We start from the raw sequence: 21,150 nt of genomic DNA, 5'->3' as shown, positions 1-21,150 counted from the left end.
GGGGGTCTCGCTTCCTTTAAGCAGATGGTCAGGGAGGATGTTCCCTAGCACACTTTAAGCACACACGTTAGGACGGCCAGGGCTGTCCCCAGGCACCCCACCCTAGATTTGCAGGGCCTTAGTCCAACAAGTTACAGATTGCCAGGGAGCCACTCCAGTGCCCCGTGGGAGGAGAGCTAAGGCTGCTGTTCGCGACCCCCCCAGACTCACTCTTGGGGAATTTGTCTTTGCTTGAGGACAACCAGGAGCATCGGGCTCCCCAAGGCTTGCCCCGATGTGTGTTTACAAGAACGCTTCAATCTGAATAGAGTTTGCCAACTGTTGGCCAGAGAAATAGAGTCAGGAGCCACAGCCCTCTTCAGGACCCCTTAACTGTGGGTTTAACCCAAGGCCTGACCTGAACCCCCATCCTTTTCTATTCCATATTATCTTGCATCCCCCTTCAGGACCCCTTAACTGTGGGTTTAACCCAAGGCCTGACCTGAACCCCCATCCTTTTCTATTCCACATTATCTTGCATCCCCCTTCAGGACCCCTTAACTGTGGGTTTAACCCAAGGCCTGACCTGAACCCCCATCCTTTTCTATTCCACATTATCTTGCATCCCCCTTCAGGACCCCTTAACTGTGGGTTTAACCCAAGACCTGACCTGAACCCCCATCCTTTTCTATTCCATATTATCTTGCATCGCCCTTCAGGACCCCTTAACTGTGGGTTTAACCCAAGGCCTGACCTGAACCCCCATCCTTTTCTATTCCATATTATCTTGCATCGCCCTTCAGGACTCCTTAACTGTGGGTTTAACCCAAGGCCTGCGCCGAACCCCCATCCTGTTCTATTCCAGACTGTCTCACTATCTGAGACCACCATTATGCGAATGGCTTATGTATTTCTGAGGACAGCAGGTGGGGCAGTGGATAGAGTTGTGGATCTGCAGTAGGGAAGGCTCACCTTCCTGAATCCTTCCTGACTCAGACACGCACTAGCTGTGTGACTCTGAGCAGGCCATTTAACCCCGTTTACCCAGTTTCCTCACCTGCCCAACGAGCTGGAGAAGGGGCGGCAAACCACTCCGGTATCTTTGCCAAGTAACCCAGTGGGCTCACTAAGGTTTGCAAGTGACTGAACAAAACAACAAAACAACTACATTTCTGCTCCTCTCTCCTGCCCCGCATCTCTCTCACCAAATCCCCACCGAGCACCGAACCCCCTGCCCTCCAGAAAGTCCCAGTCTGGGAGCAGGAAGAGCATGTACACAGGTGACTGTCATGCGAGGGAAAGAGAGGTAACAGGCATCAATGACCACTCAGAGCAGAGTATGTTGACACACACCGAACAAGTGGCCAAGCCAAGCAGATCAAGGAGGGTGATGCAGAACCATTATCTTTTAGGATCCAGGATGTTATCAAAGCAAAGGAAGGAAGTGTTAAAAAACTGGGCACTGCACCCCCATTGAGCACCTGGAAAGACACAGCCAGGTGGTGAGAAGTAAGACTAGCGGTTCATTCTCTTCCACAACTAAGAGCCGCCAGATCCTTCCCCGGACTACACAAAACCCCCTAAGAATGCAAAGGTTATACTGAAACCGGAGCATTACTATGGACACAACCGTTGTCCGCTGTTCCCCGGACATCACACCGATCCGTCAGAACTTAAAAACAAGGGGCAGCTAGATGGCCAGCCCTGAAGTCAAGAGGCCCTGAGTTCAAATCCGCCCTCAGACACTTAATACTTCCTAGCCCGAGTTCTTAACTCCAATTGGCTGCAAAACAAATATAAAAAAGAACTTAAGAACAATGTCACAGCCCTATTGAATACAATGCAAAAATCGCACTTACCAGTCAGATCAAGGTCCACTCTATCAGAGTAGCATTTATTAAACATTTTAAGGGTTATTAAGTGTATTGTGTAGATGACTTGTACATCACAATTCTGTGGTGGAGGTCCTCTTTCCATTTTACAGATGAGGAAACTGAAACTTTCGATGATCAAGGTAACACATCTGGGAAGTAGCTGAGGCTAGATGATGATGATGATGATGAGCATGTAGAAAGTATCAGGCATTATGCTAAGTGCTTTGTAAATATTATTCCATTTACTTCTTCCAACAACCCCATGAAGTGGCTGCTATTAATAGACCAATTAGCAGCTAAAGGAACAGAGGCAATTAGAGGTCACATAGTCTCTGAGGTCAGTTTGAACTCTGTCTTCCTGGGGCCAGCTACTGTGATGCCCAGCTGCCTTTGGAGGAAAGCCATTTACTAAACTGGCATGGTAAGAAGCACTCTCTGAGAACTGGGGGCACATGCTCCCAGCATCCCCAGGGAGAGTGCTTGCAAATCACGAGCAGAACGACACATTTGGGGAGCATATGGCTGAGCCCGTGTGGAGGTTCAACTTTTGTCCAAGGAAATGCTGGGGGAAGGAGGAAGTTAGGAACCACAATGTATTAAAGCTTGCCACGTTTCCAGCACTGTGCTGAGGGCTGCGCAGGGAATTCAGATAGAAGCAAATGGAAAGACTATGGCTGCCCTCAGAGAGCAGGGGATTCACAAAAGGGAGCGGAAGTGGTTGTGACTGGGAAGGGAGAGAAGGCTCCTGGCCTGAGCCCCTCCAAAAACACAGGCCCTATGGACCAAGGAGAGGAGGGCCGCCTAGCAGAGGATATTCCAGGATGAGCAGAACATAAGTCCGGTGGGACGCTCCGCCATGAGGGGGCCCCATCGGGACAGAAGCGTGGTAGGGAAGTCTAGAAGCAAGGGAGCCTGAACACCGGCCTGCTCATGGACCTCTGGCAGCGAGCCGGCAGTCCCTTCCAAGGCTCCCAAAGGGGTGACCATATCCAACAGTCCTTCCCCCCAAGCAGGGAAGAATTAACTCACACAGCCAAGCCATGTGTCAGCCCCTGAGGGAAAAGACCTGAGGCCGTTTCCCCTCCAGAGGCTGACAGCATTTGGAGCCAAAAAAGAAGGGGAGCCGGGACTCTGGCTGCCTAATGCCTCTCCTGGGCCCCAGAGCAGCAGCTTTATCCCAGGTTTAACAGACCAGGCTCAATCGCAAACTGTCTCCGAATGTTCCCAATCCATGTGGGGGTTCTGTCAACTACACACAGTAGGGATGTTCAGAAGGATGGGGCCATTGGCCAGTCCTCCCCTCCCATAATACCAGTACTGTGACTGACATTGAGAGCTTTGGAGTTTGCAAATCTTATGAGAGACTCCCATTTAAACCCATGTGGCAGCTTGAAGGGGAAGGGCAGGGGACTACGAGGGTACCCACAGATTAAGCTGGACTGTTCAGGGTTGGCAGGACTGAAGAGCATCCTTTGGCCACTGGGCAAGGCCCAGAGGATCACGCTCATTTCTGCCACATTCCCCAGAGAACAACTGCATCTGGAAATGGCAATGGCCAAAGGCAAAACCCCAGGGCCCAGCCTGCTGGAGAGGGAGTACATTAAAAAGAAAAAAGAAAAAAGAAAAAAAAAAAAAAAGAGAGAGAGAAAAAACTAAACTAAGGAAACCAACTCCTAAAATACCTATGCTTTGACACATATTCAGTGTCTGTATTTCTCTCATTGGATGGCATTTGCCATCCCAAGTCTGTTGGATTTGCCTTGAATCACTCCATTTTTGAGAAGAGCCAAGTCCATCACAGTTGATCTTGTTGTTGCTATATACAGTGTTCTATTGGTTCTGCTCATTTTACTCAGCATTAGTTTATGTTAATTTCTCCAGGCCTCTCTGCTGAGGCAGAGAGTTCCATTGCTAATAGAACAATAATATTCCATAACATTCATGTATCACAACTTGTTCAGTCATTCTCCAATGGATGGGCATCCATTCAGATCCCAGTTTCTTCCCACTACAAGAAGGGCTGCCACAAACATTTTGGCACATATGGGTCCCTTTCCCTTCTTTAGGATCTCTTTCAGATATAATCCCAGTAGAAACACTACTGGGTCAAAGGGCATGCACAGTTTGATAGTCCTTTGGGCATAGTTCCAAATCATTCTCCAGAATAGTTGGATCAGTTCACAACTCCACCAACAATGTATCAGTTTTCCCACATCCCCTCCAACATTCATCATCATCTTTTCCTGTCATCTTAGCCAATCTGACAGGTGTGTAGTGGTATCTCAGAGTTGTCTTAATGTGCATTTCTCTGATCAGTAGTGATTTAGTCACTCATCATTTCTTATGGCACAATGATATTCCATCACAATCATGTACCACAACTTATTTAGTCATTCCCGATTGATGGGCATCTACTTGATTCTTTGCCACCAGAAAAAGAGCTGCTATATATTCACAGATATAGGGCTTTCCCCCTTTTTATGATCTCTTTTCTATTTAAACATTGTAATAGTATAGCTGGATCAAAGAATATGCACAGTTTGGTTGCCCTTTGGATATAGTTGTAAATCACTCCCCAGAATGACAACTTCTTCTTAATGGTTTTACGGTTGTTCTTTCCATTGATAATGTTGTATTCATTGTGAGCTGCTGGAACTCTGTCTTCCCAGAAATCAGCCGGAGTCAGGATCACTAAATGTCTTTATTCTTGATCTTTTACAGTCAAGGTCAGGGGCTTAGGCCCAGCAATCTCACACCTTCCTCCCTCAAACGCCAGAAGAGACTGACTCAGCGTCAGCATTTCAATTCCTCTTCCTCCTCCTACTCCTCCCACACACGTCACTTCCCCCTCTTTGCCCCACCAATCAAGACAGCACAGAACAGCTGAGGAGGGTCAACCTCCAAACAAATTAATAGGGAACTGTCCAATTGGTGATTAGTCTCACTTGCTTCATTATCCAAGTGCATTGCTCAGTTCTAGCCCTTTACAGTGAGCTAAACAGAAAGATTTGCAAACCTTCCAAGACCGAACTGGATCTATGTCAAATTTAGGATTCTGGGGCCTCAATTATATTTTTTAATCTTTTTTTTTATTATTAAAACTATTTTCAAAACATATGCATGGATTTCTTCAACATTAATCCTTTCAAAACCTTGTGTTCCAAAATTTCCCCTCTTTCCCCCCATCCCCTCCAGATGGCAAGTAGTGCAATATATGTTAACCATGTTAAAATTATGTTAAAATCCAATATAGGCATACATATTTATGCCATTACCTTGCTGCACAAGAAAAATCAGATCAAAAAGGGAAAAAATGAGGAAGAAAATAAAATGCAAACAAACCACAAAAAGAGTGAAAATACTATGTTGTGATTCACAGTCAGTTCTCACAGTCCTCCCTCTGGGTGCAGATGGCTCCCTTCATCATAAGATCATTGGGGACCATCATCAATCATCTCATTATTGCAGAGAGTCATGTCCATCAGAATTGATCACCGTATAGTCTTGTTGTTACTGTGTACAGTGATCTCCTGGTTCTGCTCATTTCACTCAGCATCAGTTCCTATAAGTCTCTCCAGGCCTCTCTGAAATCATCCTGTTAGTCCTTTCTTACAGAATAATATTCCATTACATTCATATGCTATAACTTATTCAGCCATTCCCCAAATGATGGGCATTCCACTCAGTTTCCAGTTTCTTGTGGGGCCTCAATTATGGAGAAAAGGGTAGAGTAGAGCTACGTTTCAAAGAGCCCTAAATAGCAGGATAAGCAATTAGTACTTTCCTAAGAGGTGGCGGGGAAATTATAAAAGACTTTGAGTTGACACGGAGCAAGATCAGAGGAGGTGTGTGAGGAACTGATTGTATCAGTTAGGCCTGGAATCTGTAGGCCTGAGTTCAAAGCTAACATTTGTGGGATCCTGGGAAAGCTATTCAAGGTCAGTTTGCCTCAGTTTCCACAACTGTAAAATGGGGTAATGATAACCCATCTCAAAGGGTTGTTGTAAGGAGTAAATAAAATAATCGTCCGGAGTTTAGCATAGAGACTAGCAGAGACTAGCACATAGTAGATACTAAATAAATGCTTATCTTCTTTTTCCATTTGAATGATGCATTGGAATAACAAGTAGGAAGTTTTGATAATGGTTGAAAAGAGGTGACAAGGGTCTGAGCTGGGCCAGGAGCATGGTAATAGAAAGAAGAACTATCAACATAAGACATATGTAGATATGTGGACATTCCCACATGTACATCTATTTATCTCTCAATTTCTCTCACTATACATGTGACAACCACGTGAGCACCCTGGATGCCTTAGAATCAGCCGCAGTCAGGATAAGCAAAAGTCTTTATTCTTGGTCTTCAGCAGTAGAAATCAAGGGGATGGAAGCAGAATCTCGGCCACCTCACCTCTTAGTCTCCCGCCCAGAGTGAGTCTGGCTTGTCTCTCTCTACCTCCTGGTCCCTCCCACAATTCTCTGTGTACACCAAATGACTGGGCCAGCACAGAATAGTGGGAAGGGCCATTTTCCAAGCATATTTTTATAAGAGTATTGTCCAATCGGGAATTAGCCTCAAGTGCTTGATTGTCAGACCTCAGTGCATTGACTCGAGTTTCAGCCCTTTACATATATATATGTGTGTGTGTGTGTGTGTGTGTGTGTGTGTGTATATATAATGGAAAAAACCTTCCTAAGAATTTAAGCTGTCCAAGACCAGAACATGCTAATGCATACTAATTAGTGGGGTCCCTTTCCACTAGAGATCTTAAAATAAATGAGGACTTGTTGGGAATGTTCTACAGGAATTGTGAAAAGATTTTTGAAGCAAAATTTTCTGATGAAGGCCTTAATTCTCAAATATATATTTAAAAAAAAAGCCATTCCCAAATGATAAACATTAAAAGATGTGTTCTATACCCAAAGGGCCATAAAACTATGCACATTCTTTGAGCTAACAAAACCACTAGTAGGCATGTATCCCCAAAGGGATTTTTTTTAATGGAAAAAAATATGTACAGAAATATTTATAGCAGCTTTCTTAGGGTAACGAGTTGGAAATTGAGGGACCCATCACTCGGGGAATGGCTAAATAAATTGTGCTATGTGTTGACCATGTTTTATGAGAAATGATGAGCAGGATGCTCTCAGAAAAACCTGGAAAGTTCTCCCTGAGCTCATTTAAAGTGAATTATTTGGTACAAAATTATAGCAACGTTGTGGGATGATCAGCTGTGAATGACTGCTATTCTCGGCAATATAATGATCCAAGAGTACTCTGAAGGACTGATGATGAAAAGTGCTATTCACACCCAGAGAAAGAACTGATTATGTCTGAACACAGATTGAAGCATGCTTCACCCCCCACCCCCACCGCCTTTATATTATTTGAGGGTTTTATAGAAATGGTTTGCATAACTTCCCAGGTGCCTCCTCAATGGGGCTGTGGGCTGGGGAGGAAGGAAGGAAGGAAGGAAGGAAGAGATTCTGAAACTCAAAGTTTTAAAAACAAGTGTTAAAAATTGTTCCACATATATCTGAGGAAAATAATTTTTTTTTTTTTTTTTAAAGGGAATGATCTACAGGAAATTCTGCTCAGATACTCTGAGACCTTTTTCTGGGTGCTGAGGTTCAGGGTTCCCGACCAGCCTTGGTGGTTCCTGATTGGTTGAAGGGGCTTAGGGGGTATGGATGCAAGAGACATGATCCCTTGTCCCACTGAAATGATGATCTCAATAACAGTGATAATTCATCCTTTTAGAGGGTATAAAGGAAGCACTTAAAACTTAAAGCACAGGGCCGCTAGGTGGCGCAGTGGTTGGAGCACCAGCCCTGAAGTCAGGAGGACCCCAGTTCAAATCTGCCCTCAGACACTCGTGTGACGGTTTGACCCTGGGCAAGTCACTTCACCCAATTGCCTCAGCAAAAAACAACAAAAAAAAAAACACCAAAAACCTAAAGCACTATTAAAATGTATATTATCTATCAGTTGAAGATCACAATTTGTTTAAGGGAGACGGTGGGGAAGCTGCGCCATTTGAAGTAAGCCAAAGGGGCCGAGGAAGAAGCCTCCCTGCCGAGGGGTACGGTGGGAACGTTCCGGCTCTGCCCGAAGCCAGGCCGGGGCTCTGAGAACCGCAACGTTCAGAGACCATCCGAGCCCAGGGGCGCCTACCCAGTGGAAGGGGGGGGGCTTGTCCTTAGAAAGCACCGGGCCTTTTTCCGGGGCCTGGAATCCTGCCAAGAGACTTTGGCTGGCACACAGCCCTGGCGCCCTGGCTGGAAGGGGAGGAAGACGCCGCTGGGGGAGGGGGGCGGCCTCCGCAGTGGGTGAGGAAGGCGGAAGGCGCTTCCCACCGTTAGCTCCGGGCTCCTCAGCCACGTTCCTTGAGGCGCCCGGCAGCGTGGCCAGCAAATCATCCCTTCCCGACATCAATCTGGGAAGCAGAGACGGAGCGAAGTAGCTGGGGGAGGGGGAGGGGATACATGTGTCAGAGACCTCGGCCCTCCGGTCCCGGGGGGCTGCTAGAATGCAATGCCCCCTGGCGGACGCATGGTGAAGCACAGCTCCTCGTCCGGGCTGGCCGGAGACCGGGGGAAGGCGCGGCCTGCTTTATCCAGGCAGTGCCCCCAGTGCGGTGAGGGGAAGCCACTCCGCAGGATCCCGCCCACCCGGAAACTCTGCCAGCCTCGGCACCCCTGCCCCTAGGCGGAACGAAGGCTGGGCCTGGAGAACCTCCCAGAGCCTCCATTTGAGGAGGGGGCTGGGGGTGGCCAGCTCTTCTTTCCTTACTCTCCCCGCCCCCTCCCACACATTAAGCCGCGTCAGCTTTTTATGCATTAAACGTGAGCTCTCTGAGGCCGGGGACTGCCTTTTACTCTGTGTCCTCCTCGTTCAGCACAGGCCTTGGGGCTTAATGTTTGACTATCGGCCTCTCCACCTATCCTTTCCGTGCCTCGGCCTCTGAGAGTCTCTACCTGTTTTCCTCAGTCCGTCTTTCTGTCCGTCTAAGTGTCCCAGGGAGCACCGCCCTTCCCCCCGCATGTCTCTGCCAGTGTCCCCGTCTCTCAGAACATCTGCGTTTGCCTCAATCTATGTGATAACAGTAACGAGCATTATAATGACAGCATTTATAGAGCCTTTATCGCCCTTTACAATTATTATCCCATTTGTTCCTTTCTCCACTATTATGATTACATTTTACCGATGAGGAAACAGGCAAACATTCGTTAAGTGGCCCTTTGGGACCGCCGGTAGTTAATTGTCTGAAGCTGCATCCACTTGTGTCTTGAGTTTCTCTCCGCCCTCTTGGTATGGAAAAGGGTAAACTGAGACCTGAACCGTCTCTCCTTCCAGCACCGTCCTCATTTGACAGAGGGGACTGAGGCTGCTGCTTTGGGGGTGGAGTCAGAGACCGTAAAGGGCAATCCAGAATCCGGGTATCCAGGGTGACCTTTGACCTCTTGTCAATTTTATCTCTTCACCCCTTTAGCATCCCAGATCCAAGATGGCGGCTCTGCGTCGGCGAACTCTCCCCTACCCCCCAACCCCGCAATGGGCCACAGCGAAGTGGGGTAGCGCAGTCCCGGCCGCTCCCAGCCCGGATAGGCTCAGCCTTCTTGGGGCCCGAGCACCGGATCGGCGTCCGGGACTCTCGCTCTGTTCATTGGCCCAGCTGCCCGTCGCTCAGACGGTTCAAAACCCCGCCCCGCCCCTCGCCGCGACCGTTACTCGCGTAAACAACTCCTCCCTCTCTCGCGCACGCCCCCGAGCTACGGAGCGCGCGCCCCCGAGACACCGCCCCTCTCCTCCCCGCAGGGGCCGCGTGACGGGCCGGGTTCAAACCGTCCAATCGGTGGCGCCCGCACCCCCTCTCCGTATTAATCAGCCCTTGCCTCCTCCCATCAATTCCCGGTCCTCGCCCGGTTCTGGGCGTGCGTCGCCTTCCACTCTTCCATTGGCCTTCCAACTCCGGGAGGCCCCGGCTCCGCTCCTGGCCCTCGGCTCCCATTGGCCGATCCCGTCCCTTCGGTCGGACGGCCGTGTTTCCAACGGCCGGCGGGCGCGCACGCGCGAGGCCGCGTCCGGGAGCGCGGGCGGGCGGGTGCACATACGCCTTGGAACGGACGTGCCCACGTCGTTGGTGCGGGGGGGAGTGTCCCGGCGCATATAAAAAGGCGTCGCTGCGCGCGCGGCGGGCTCAGTGCGGCGGGGCGGCCGAGGGGCGGGCGCGGCGGTCGCGGGAGCGGGCGCGGCGGCGGCGGAGGCGGAGGCGGAGGCGGAGGCGGCGGCGGCGGCGGCGGCGGCGGCTACGCAGGACAGCGGGAGTAGGAGCGGCCCGCTGGGGCCGGGGCCGAGGAGGGGGCCTCGGCGAAAGAGAAGGAGGAATCGGAGCCCGGGCGCACCGGGCACGCGGGGGAGGCGGCCCCCTCCCCCGACCCCCTAATCCCGGAGGTCGCCCCGAGGAGGGGGCTTGGGGGGAGCCGCCCCCGGGCCCCGGCGTCATGGTGAGTTGGGCGGGGGCAGGCCTGGTGTCCAGCCTGGAGGAGGTGGCCTTGGCCAGGATAAGGCCCGGCGGCGTCCAGGAAGGCGGCGGCTCCGGGCACATCCCGGTGGGTGTCTTGGGGGGGGAGATCCCGTCCCCCCCAGTGGTTGGGCTGAATGAATGAGCCCTTGATTGCGTGTGCATATGTGCGCGTGCGCGCACGCGTGTCCGTGTCTACATCTCTGGGTAGGGGGCAGCGCCGGGAGGGTCCCGGTGACCGCCGCCCCCCATCCATCCTCTTGCCTTTCCTTTTCTTGACCCCCAGAACTCCAACGTGGAGAACCTGCCCCCCCCACATCATCCGCCTGGTGTACAAGGAGGTCACAACGCTCACCTCGGACCCTCCAGATGGCATCAAGGTGTTTCCCAACGAGGAAGACGTCACGGACCTGCAGGTCACCATTGAAGGCCCAGGTGAGCCCCGCTCCGCCCCGGCTGCGCACCCCCCGCCAGCCTCCCACCCAGCTCACAGGTCTCTCTCTCTCTCTCTCTCTCTCTCTGGTCAGAGGGTACCCCCTATGCGGGAGGCCTGTTCCGCATGAAGCTCCTCCTGGGCAAGGACTTCCCTGCAGCCCCCCCAAAGGGCTTCTTCCTCACCAAAATCTTCCACCCCAACGTGGGGGCCAACGGGGAGATCTGTGTCAACGTGCTCAAGAGAGACTGGACCGCCGAACTGGGCATCCGCCATGTGCTGCTGGTGAGTGCCGAGCCCCCCGGGGCAAGCCAGTCCCCCCGCATCATGGGGGGCTGTCCCCCGAGAGAGTGGAGGAGGGGTCCACTAGTGGCACAAGGGGAGGGCCAGCTTTTTGGGGAAAGGGGGTGTGGGGACCCCATGGCAGAGGCAGAGGACAGGGAGCTCTAACAGTACCCACCTGGGGATGCCCCACAATGACAGCTCCCATAGGGCCTTGCTTTCTCATCCCAGAAAGCATCATGGGATTTGTAGTCTGGCTCAGTCTGGAGTCCTCCCTTCTGGGGGCTGCACCCCTACTCATCTCTCAGGCTGAGCTGTCAAGTTCTGTGAGGGGGAAGACTGGAAGCCCCTCCCCCTAATGTGCCCTCTGCCCTGTTTAGACTATCAAGTGCCTTCTGATCCACCCGAACCCCGAGTCGGCGCTGAATGAGGAGGCCGGCCGCCTGCTTCTGGAGGACTACGAGGAGTATGCAGCTCGGGCCAGGCTGCTGACTGAGATCCATGGCGGGGCCGGGGGCCCTGGGGCCCTGAGGGCAGCCAGGGGGGGCTCTGGTGGGGCAGAGGCTGGCCCAGCAGAGGCCGGGGCTTCCTCCTCCTCCCCACCCGGCCCCGGGGCTGAAGGCCCCATGGCCAAGAAGCATGCAGGGGAGCGAGACAAGAAGCAGGCCGCCAAGAAGAAGACGGACAAGAAGCGGGCTCTGCGCAGGCTGTAGGAGGGCTCCCCCATTGCGGGAGGGCCTGGGGAGGAGGGGCAGCTTTTGTATCTCACTAAGTTATTTAAATTATGGGGGGGGAGGGGAGGGAAGGGAGGGGGGCTGGGTTTTTTCTAAAATAAAGTTGAAAAAGCAGCTGAAGGTTCTGATGATTGAGGTTGAGAACCCTGCCCTCATGGGCTGGCCTGCTCGGATGGACTTGAGCGTCCCTTGTGCCATCGGGCCGGAAGGACTTGTCGCCCGTTCCTAACGCTGAGGCTGGAGCTTGGGCTGTGGCGCCTGGGCTCTGCACTGTGCCTATTCCTCTGGCCAGGGGCCACCTTCTGCCCTCCCAGCCCTGACCCACAGTGCTGGGCTGGATGGCAACAAATTGGGAAGAAAGGAAGTGTCCGACTGGACAAGCCTACCAGGGCTGAGGGGTGGGCTCATGGGGAGCAGCTGAACTAGAGGGAGGGCAGGGCCTCTGGGCCAGGAGATCCCTCACCCAGGCACTCTGACAGCCAAGGCTGGAGGGAGGTGATAGCACTGACATAATGGGACCTGCCAGTCCTGCCTGAAAGTGGAGTAAAAGGGAGCCTGAGGCAGGAGGACAGCACCTCCCTGCACGGACCATTTTCCCGCGGCTGGAGGTATCCTAAGTGAGCTCACCTCAAGTGTCCCCAATTTTGCTCCTACACTATATGCTAGATCCACTGCTGGTCCTGTTGGACAGCATTTTGACTTGGCTTGCACTCCCCCATCCGACACTGGTAGCTTCCTATTTTTGACATTTAGGCCAATTTCTATCGAGCCCCAAACCTGGGGCTGAATTTTGCCCAGTCTGATCCTGACTCAATAAAAACCTAGTGGTTCCCTATTACTTTATACTAAAGACGGAATTCTAGATGGGTTCAAAACCCTTCTTCCTTCCCTTGGGGCCCCCCAATCTCCAGCTTTCCCCCCAAGTCTCAGTAAGGAAGCTTTCTTCCTTGGCAGTTTATTCTTTTAATGTCTCGAACTCTGGATATTTGAGAATCCCCAAGAGCAGGCCCTGCCCCACAGCCCCAGTTCTTGGCAGTGGCTGGCACACAGGCTTGCCATATTGACTGCCAATTGTGGCCCCATCGTCCATGTTCCCTAATGCACCAAACTCGTTTGGGCCAACTCCATTTCCACCCCCCCAAAGCCGTCTTCAAGATGACACCCCCAGAACAAGGCTCCTGCCACATAATGAGGAAGGTGTGTGCCACTGGCCTTCCCTGCTCCCCCTCCCCCACTCCTGAGCAAAGGGCCTCCATTAGCTTCCCCCTTAGCAACAGAAATCGCTCCACAGCAAACCCTAAGCAACGGGGGTCACTTTATACCAATCCCCTAGCAACAGAGTGCACTCCATAGCAACCCCGACAAAGGTACCTTCCCATTGGTGGCAGCGAAGGCTTGTTTCAGGGGGCGACACGCCAGCCCCCCCCCTTATCTCCCCTGAATATCACCCCGCTATGTATGGGTGGAAACTCAAAGGTGGGGGAAAAATGATTTAGTGTCCTGATCCAGGACCCATCTCCATCAGCTACCCCAAAACCAGCCCTGCTCCCCCAGTCTAGAGGGCAAGCCCCTCAATTAAAGACATCGCCAGCCCTGGTGGGTACCTAAATAATCCTCAAAGAGAGGACCCTAGCTCCAGAACGTGAGGGGGCGGGGCATAGGCAGGATGATGGTTTAGCCATGGCAACTCCAAATGAGTTTTTCCATGGCAACCGGAGGCAGGTGCTCCCTAGCAACCAGTGGCTGCTAGGAACCATGAAGCAGTGGAGAGCTGCTCCCTGACCCTTCCCAAACTTCCCCAGCCACAGGCTCCCTGAAAGGTGGATACTGGCTCCTAAAGGCCTGTGAAGGATGGAGGCCTAAGCCCCCGGGCCACAGAGGGGGAGATGGGGGACACATCACGAACAACAGCTGTGACTCCAATAAGTGACCTGGGAAGGCAGGGGCAAAACCTAGACTATCAGCAGGAGCAGATGGTCCCCCTGTTCAAAAGATGGGCCAACTACTCAGTTGGCCACTCAGCCCAGGCTAGAGGGAAGGGCACCAGGATGCCCAAAAAGTGCTCCCAAAAGGATGCTTCCTGGGGAGGCCCAGCTTGCCTAGAGCCAGAGGGCCGACAGCCGCCATGTTCCTCGGTTGGGGAAGCAGTCAGGAGTCAGTTACTTGGCCAGGATCACACCTGAGGCTGGACCAGAACAGGGGTCCTCCCAGCTCCGGCCCCCAGAGTAACTCATCTCTGACTCTAGGAGCAGAGGCCATTTGAGCTTGGGCCTGGGACCCTTTTTCTCCTCCCTCCAACCCACTGTTAGAGCTTGGGCGAAGGAAACAGGAGGCGGCACAGACTACAGAACAATGACTTTTATTAGCCCAAGGAGCTGGGCACCTCAGGTGCTCTTGGGGGGACGGGTCCGCTTCTTCTTCACCACCACGGGCTTCTGGCTCCGCAGGATGGCGCTGGCGCGGCGCAGAGCAGCCTGGAGAGGAAGGAGAGGTGTCCGTCAGCCCGGTGCCACCTGGTGCCCTCCTGCCACCCAGTGCCCAGTGACCTCCGGGAAGGCTCACTCACCATGCGGAGGTCTTTGCGGTATTTGTTCTTCCGGATGATGTGCCTGACGCTGTTGAGCGTGGCCCGGGCGTTTTTGTTGATTGTGGTCCTCACGTAGGAAGTGGCGGGCTTCCTCTGACCTGCAGGGGGAACAAGAGCCATCTGGGGGACCCTCACCCTGGAAGAGGGGCCCTGGCCCAGGGAGCAGCCAAGTGCCCCCGAGAGGGAGCCAGGCTGGGGACCCCGGGGTGGGGCTGAGCCTGGGGGAGCCCCAAAGGGTTAGGGTTAGGGTGGCAGACTGGGCAGTGGGATGACACCCACTACCCCTGCCTAAGGTCAGCGCCCTGGAGAAAGGACCACTGCGCCACACCCCGGGGACCTGCCGTGGGGGCTCCGCGAGCCCTCAGAATCCAGGTGCCCGCCAGTATTAGCTGTGCTGAGGTCCGGCCCTCCCGGCTCCTCCCCCAGCCCCGCTGCGCACCTGCCCTCCGCTTCAGCACCACCACGATGCCCTTGCCGTCGGCGGCCGGCTCGATGCCCACCGTCTTCCGATGGATCAGCCCGTTGTAGCGGAACGAGTTCCGGGCCTTGAGGTTGTTGGGCTCCTGTGAGAAGAGGCCGGTGAGCCGGGTCTGGCCCCCCTCCCCCCACCGCCCGCACCCCCCCCCACGGCCCCCCCACCTCACCGTGCTGTACGTCTGCTTGTTGCGCTTGATGAGGAAGCTGGAGCAGTTCCGGAGAACCATCCACTGAAGGTGCGCCGACATGGCGGCGGCGATCTCGGGCGGCGAGAGGGCGACCTCGGGCGGCGGGGCTGGGGCGAGAGGGAGGAGGGGAAGTCAGCGGGGCTGAAAGAACGCGGGCGGGGAGGGGGGGAACCTCGGGCGGCGGGGCTGGGGGCCAAGGACTGAGACCTCAGGCGAGGGGGAGGGGAGACCGCGGGCGCCGGAGCCGGGGGTCAGGCCGGGAGGGGGAGGAGAGGCCCCGGAGAGCTCGGGCGGCCGGGAGAGAGGAGGCGCTCCGGAGACCTCGGGCCGCGAGGGGAAGGGGAGCTCCCGGAGACCTCGGGCGGCGGCGTTCAGGAGCACGAGGAGAGAGCCGAGTCCGCCATTACCTGCACTCGCGGCGACTCCCGGAGACGGAAAAGGCTCTGCTGGGGGCGGGGCGGAGCCTTTAATAACTCTGCGCGTTTCCGCTTCCGGTTCCGCTCGGCCAGACTCGGGAGGATCCGGAATCCTTCGGCAGCCTCTCTCGGGCCCCGCCCCCGGCCCGGCTCGCTCGGGCATTTCCGGAGCCATTCGGCCGGGTCGCTCCCGAGGGCTCCGCCAAGCCGACCGTGTGGGAAGGGTGCGCACGGCCGCTAGGTGGCGCATCCGGGACTCTGGGCCGGAAGGCAGCCAAGCTCGAGTTCGGATCCTCAGTCTCTTACTGCTGGGCCTTAGTCTCCCCTGCCGAAAACGTCCCCGTGCCCTCCCCCCACACCTCCCTGAGGCCCCGCCCCCGAAGGGCCAAAGAAATGCTTCTGGATGACTGATTTGCAACTGAAAAACATGAAGCACCTACTATGTGCCCAGGACTGGGTCACACTGCTACTGGCTTTCCACCCTCCGTGCTAAAGCAGCCCCCAGACCCCCCAGACCGTACTTGGCAGCCCCTCCCCCAGACCATACATGGCAGTCCCCTCCCCCCCAGGCCATACATGGCGGCCCCTCCCCCCAGATCATACATGGCAGCCCTTCCCCCAGGCCATACATGGCGGCCCCTCCCCCCAGACCATACATGGCGGCCCCTCCCCCCAGATCATACATGGCAGCCCTTCCCCCAGATCATACATGGCAGCCCTTCCCCCAGGCCATACATGGCAGCCCTTCCCCCAGATCATACATGGCAGCCCTTCCCCCAGGCCATATGTGGCGGCCCCTCCCCCAGGCCATACAAAGTAGTCCCCTCCCTCCCAGGCCAGGCTTGGACAGCTAAGAACTTTTTTAAAAAGTAGGGGACTTGTCCAGGGTCACTAGGGAGGAACCTTCAGAGCTGGGAATTGACCCAGCATTGAAAAGATGCCTTTTCCTTTTGAGCCTTTTCGGGCTTCCATTTATTAAGTATCTACTGTGTGCAGGCCCCTTAGCAACCCAGAGGAAAGAGAGCGGCAGCGGCCTCGGGGCCCACTGAAGTTCAGGGCTCCTTTGCTCTAACACTTGGCGCAGAGGGAGTGAAGCACTTCCCCAGGGTCCCGAGGGTCACTCTCCCCCAGGGAGGCCAAAGAGCAGGGGGCGTGGCCCAGCCCGGGCAGGTTTGAAGACCACCCAGGTGGGGAGGTGGGCGGGAGGAACATAACATTAGAACCATGCGTGGGATGCAGACCGTGCCAACCGGAAACGCGGTTGTACTTGGCTGCAGGGGCAATAGGGAGCCACTGAAGTTTACTGAGCAGGGGTGTGACGTAGTGACCAAACCCTCGGAGAGCCCACAGTTCAACCGCACAAAGGGCAGATTGCAGAGGAGTGAAGTGGAAGGTGAGGATACCAGTTAGGGCTCTCAATCAATCAGCATTTATTAAGCACCTACTGGGGGCCAGGCACAGTGCCAGCCCTCGGGGTTGCTGAGCACTGACTGGGTGATCTTGGGCAGTTCCTCACCTCTGTGCCCCCTTCTCTAAAGGGTCTCCGAGTGCCAGTGGCGAGCGTGGAGCGTGCAGGGGCTGCCTTCTCTGTGCCTCAGTTTCTCCAGGTGCTGCCTCCTGGCCCCTGAAGTCCCTCGGTTTGGGCAGCGCCCCAGCCAGCGCACCCAGGGACGGCTTCTTGGCGCGAGCACCCTTGGGCCCCGGTTGAACGCGGCAGGCTCCCAGGGACGGGGGGACCCACTCTGCGACAGCCTGAGGCAGGGACCCCGTCTGCGCCCTGCCTCTCCAGCCTGGGTGACTTCCAGAATCTCTCCAAGTCTCGGCAAAATACCTGGTCGCTGCCCAGGGCCATTGCAGCCCCTCAGGACCCCCACTTCTTCTCGGGTCCAGAGCCCCCTTCAGGTCCGCCTTTCCCCTCCCTGTGTGTGGCCTGGGCGCCAAGGCTCAGCTCCCTGACCTTTCCACCTCTGCCCGGCCCTCCTCATTCTCGGGTAGCTGGGGGCCCCTCCCCCCTTTCTCAACCTCCACCCCATACCCAGGAAGAAATGGCGAGGACTCCTGGCTCCCTCCTCCCCTAACCCCGCCCCTTGGGGCTCTCACCCCGGAACCTGTCCGACCGGTTTCCTTGGGGCTCCCCCCTCTCCAGCTAGCCCGGCTATGGCCGCCTCCTCCTCTTCCTCCTCCCCAGGCCCGGGGCCAGCTTCAGTGGCCCCGGGCACCCCGGCTGCCGCCCCCCGGACATCCCCAGCCTCCTCGGGCCTGGGCCGCTGCCGGGCAGCCCTGCTGCTGGCCGTGGGCCTGGACGTGGCGGGGATGGTGGCCTTGCTGACCGGAGTCTTTGCCCACCTCCAGATCCAAGGGCGGGACTTCGGAGACCTGCTCATCTACTCCGGGGCCCTCATGGTCTTCCTCAGCCTGCTCGGCTGGATCTTCTGGTACACAGGCAACATCGAGATCTCCCGCCAAGAGCTGGAGAGGGACTACGGCCGCAGGCCGGGCACCCTGGCCCGGCTGGCCCACAAGCTGTCCCGGCGCTGGTCTGCCCCGCCAGGCCCCGGTGGGGGGGCCGGGGGCCGAAGGGGGGGCCGGGGCGCCCCCAAGCATCAGGCCCAGACGTCGCGCCGGGTACGCCTGCAGCTGACTCCACTGGAGGCCTCGGCGGCAGGAGCAGGGATGGAGTGACAGAGGCCCAGGTGAGAGGGCGGGGACCCCCGCTGCTTGGCTGCCATCTCTCTTCTATCAGCACCCCCCTTTCCCTCTTCCCACCCCCTTAAACATGAAGTCAAGGAGGCGAGGCCCTCTTCTGCACTGTTACATCTGGGCCTCTGTAACGGGAGGACCACCCTGCGCTCCCGTCCCCGACCACCCTTCGGTCCCTTCCCCAGCCGCCCTGCCACTGCCTGGTCTGCCCGCTCAGGAAATGGACCATAAAGTGGGTTAGTCTTCCCTAGCTCCCCCACCCCAGTCCAAGCTCCAGCACAGCCCCTACTGTGTGCAAGGCCCAACCTCCCGCCGCCTTTCTCCCATCTTCCCCTGCTGCCTTCTCTCTCCTCTGCCCATCCCCCGCAGTCTCAATCCTTTCCTTTTCAAAACTAAAGGATGTTAGAGTTAGACCGTCTGGTCCAACTCATCCCCCCCATCCCCGAGTTACAGCATGGCCGGGGGGACCTGCCTCACCTTTGAATACCTCTCGGCCTCCGACGGAGCCCAAGCCCTTTCTGGCCCCTAGAAAGTTTCCGTTCTTGGAAACTCCCCACCACTGAGCCTGCTGCTTCCCTCTGCGGCCAAACAGGACGAGCCCAATCGCTTTGCCTCCCTTCTGACCCTCGAATGCTCCAAGACATTTCTTAGGTTCCCCCCCGTTTCCTCCTTGCTGGCGTCTTGGTCACGAGCTTCTTCCTTGGAGTCCTCCGATGGTGGAAGTTCCCCCAGCGGCCGGGGTCTGGCCACCGAGGCCACGCTGCCAGTCTCAGTGTGGCGGCAGCCTTTAGAGTTGTTTTATTGGACTGAAGTGATTGAGCCGCTCAGATGTGGCAGATCACTGTCTCCCCGCCAAAGAAAGGAATGGAAGTGTGGCCTTGTGGGTATCCAAACAAAGGCCGGAGACCACTGGTTGGGGTTATGAAGGGGATGTGTTCAGCTGAGTGTGATTTCTTTGACCTCCATTCCCTTCCCTGAACCCCCTCCTACATCTGTCTCTTCAACCTCTGCTATTCCCAGCCATATTTTTTTTTCTTTCACTGTTCTCCCCTCTCCCCCCAATCCCATTCTGTGTCTTCTCTTTCCCCCACCTCCTTTCCCAGCTAGTTCCTGACACGTGCCCATTCCAGTTTCCCCTCAATCACCACATCCTTGGGGCGGGGGGGAGATGGCCGAGGCATAGCACATCCCTGCTTCTTGAGGGATTTGGGTAAAGGCTGACATTGTTTTCTCTCCAGCAGGTGTCCTGCCCAAATCTGGATGGAATGACAGAGACCGCCATGGCCCCAGAGCCAAGGAAGAGCCCCCTTTTCCTCAGAGACATAGTTCCCTGCCTCCTCCTTCCTCCCCATCAGCTGCCCTCTGGCTAAGCACTCCCATCCTGCCCTGGACTCCCATGTATATCTTGGGACAATGTTAGGAATCAGTTTAAGAACCCTGGGTGTGGGAGACCTCCAACTTTCAGCGCCAAGGAGACTCTGCCTTCCTTGGAGCCTCAAAGATTCCCCCCGACTAATTGGAGCTGGAGAGATGAAGGACCAGATCTCTTTCCCACACGCCCCGTTCCCTTTGCACTTCAGCCTCCTGTTGGTACATAGGAATTCTGCCACACAGGAGCAATAAAGCCAACTGCGACCTCCTCCTCTCGTCCTTCCTCACGCCTTGGATTGCTTGTCTCCTTGAAGATGGCAGAGGGAGTGATTGGATCTATAGTCACATGGCCTAAGTCCGGCTTCAGGCTCTGGCTTGTTCCACATGACTCTAGACAAATCCCTTGTTCTCCTGGGCTCCCCACATATGAAATGAGGGCATTATATGTATATATATCCTGGGACCCTCTCAGTCTGAATCGGTGATCCCATGACCCCAGGTATCATGGGAGTCTGTCTGTGTGCATCCCTGTAATTATCCATCAATCTCTGTAGTGGAGGTGGATGCTGGGTAAGCGGAGGGAACGCAAAGACCCAGAGATTTGGACATAATGGAGTTAAAATTGTTTGAAGAACGAGCGTGGGACACTGGCCCCAGATGGGATGGAGAATTCTCATGTGTGAAATTATGAAGACGCCACCTAAAGAGAAACGTGGATGCACCGGAAACCCTTGGAAGAACTCAAAACTGTAAGAAAATGTGCGTTAGACACTAAGAGCATGTAACTGAAGCTGAATGTCAAAATGAGGCAGAGCCCTATAAAACTATCAGGACAAAAGTATTTAATGATCTGAGGTTGTCAAAGAATGTTAAGGGTACTTGTTCAGTTATTTCAGTGGCATCTGACCCTTCCTGACCCCATTTGGGGTCTTCTGGGTAAAGATACTAGAGTGGTTCACCATTTCTTTCTCCAGCTCATTTTACTGCTCACACAACTGAGGCAAACAGAGTGAAGAGTTAAATGGCTAGTATGTGTCTGAGGTTGGATTTGAACTTGGGAAGATGAGTTTTCCTGTTCCCAGACATGCGGGCTCCCCACTGTGCCTCTAAGCAGCAATACTGGGGGAAAGAACAGCAAATAGAGCACACTGTTCAGTGGCTCTGGGAGGGGGTTTGCAGGAGTACATGGGTGAAGGAAAGGTGAACAATTAGACTCCTGCTTGGATTTTTCTTCTCTACTTTCAGGAAGGAAAGGATAGGGCTAGGGGAGATCTCTGAGAACTTCAGAAGAGAACCTGTGGCTACTCTTGCCGTAAGTTCGTAAGTACAGGGCCAAATGAAATCCTCTTTGAGGGACAACCAGGTGGAGCAGAGCACAGAGCCCCAGCCCTGGAATTAGGAGTTCTCATCTTCCTAAATTCTAATCCAGGTGAGACACATACTAGCCATATGACTCTGGGCAAGTCACTTATTGCCACACACACACAAAAGAAATTCTCGGTATTGTGAAAAAATTGGCATATTGATCACAAGAGTTGAGGCCCAAAGGTGGCGTAAGCTTGGAAATAGGCGGATGTCCCCAGGA

The 21,150-nt window shown here is 54.9% G+C and overlaps 3 protein-coding genes across 4 annotated transcripts; 2 read left to right on the top strand and 1 right to left on the bottom strand.

Moving 5' to 3' along the window:
* The first annotated feature begins 10,357 nt into the window (after window positions 1-10,357).
* UBE2S (ubiquitin conjugating enzyme E2 S) lies at window positions 10,358-11,940 on the top strand. The gene is given in 5 exon segments (XM_074302646.1): window positions 10,358-10,465; window positions 10,664-10,684; window positions 10,686-10,812; window positions 10,905-11,095; window positions 11,473-11,940. Coding segments are annotated over 5 exon segments (780 nt in total). The 3' UTR covers window positions 11,806-11,940.
* A 2,229-nt stretch (window positions 11,941-14,169) lies between these two features.
* RPL28 (ribosomal protein L28) lies at window positions 14,170-17,442 on the bottom strand. Its single transcript, XM_074307268.1, has 6 exons — window positions 17,011-17,442; window positions 15,486-15,752; window positions 15,058-15,185; window positions 14,853-14,976; window positions 14,393-14,511; window positions 14,170-14,300 (listed from the first exon to the last, which is right to left on the bottom strand). The coding sequence occupies exons 2-6, from the start codon at window positions 15,742-15,744 to the stop codon at window positions 14,211-14,213; spliced, it is 720 nt and encodes a 239-aa protein (XP_074163369.1). The 5' UTR covers window positions 15,745-15,752; window positions 17,011-17,442; the 3' UTR covers window positions 14,170-14,210.
* Window positions 17,443-17,597: 155 nt separating this feature from the next.
* TMEM238 (transmembrane protein 238) lies at window positions 17,598-20,526 on the top strand. 2 transcript variants are annotated; one of them, XM_074307276.1, is made up of 2 exons: window positions 17,598-18,187; window positions 19,433-20,526. In XM_074307276.1, exon 1 carries the CDS (start codon window positions 17,652-17,654, stop codon window positions 18,174-18,176), a length of 525 nt encoding a protein of 174 aa, XP_074163377.1. In that variant the 5' UTR covers window positions 17,598-17,651; the 3' UTR covers window positions 18,177-18,187; window positions 19,433-20,526. The 2 variants fall into 2 exon arrangements, with proteins under 2 accessions (XP_074163377.1, XP_074163375.1); XM_074307274.1 differs by having other exon boundaries at window positions 17,602-18,187; window positions 19,436-20,526.
* Window positions 20,527-21,150: the final 624 nt, after the last annotated feature.

This window comes from Sminthopsis crassicaudata, chromosome 3, assembly GCF_048593235.1.
Source record: "Sminthopsis crassicaudata isolate SCR6 chromosome 3, ASM4859323v1, whole genome shotgun sequence".
NCBI classification, from domain to species: Eukaryota; Metazoa; Chordata; class Mammalia; order Dasyuromorphia; family Dasyuridae; genus Sminthopsis; species Sminthopsis crassicaudata.
The sequence above is the reverse complement of the archived record's forward strand: the minus strand, read 5'-3'. Positions and strand labels throughout refer to the sequence as shown.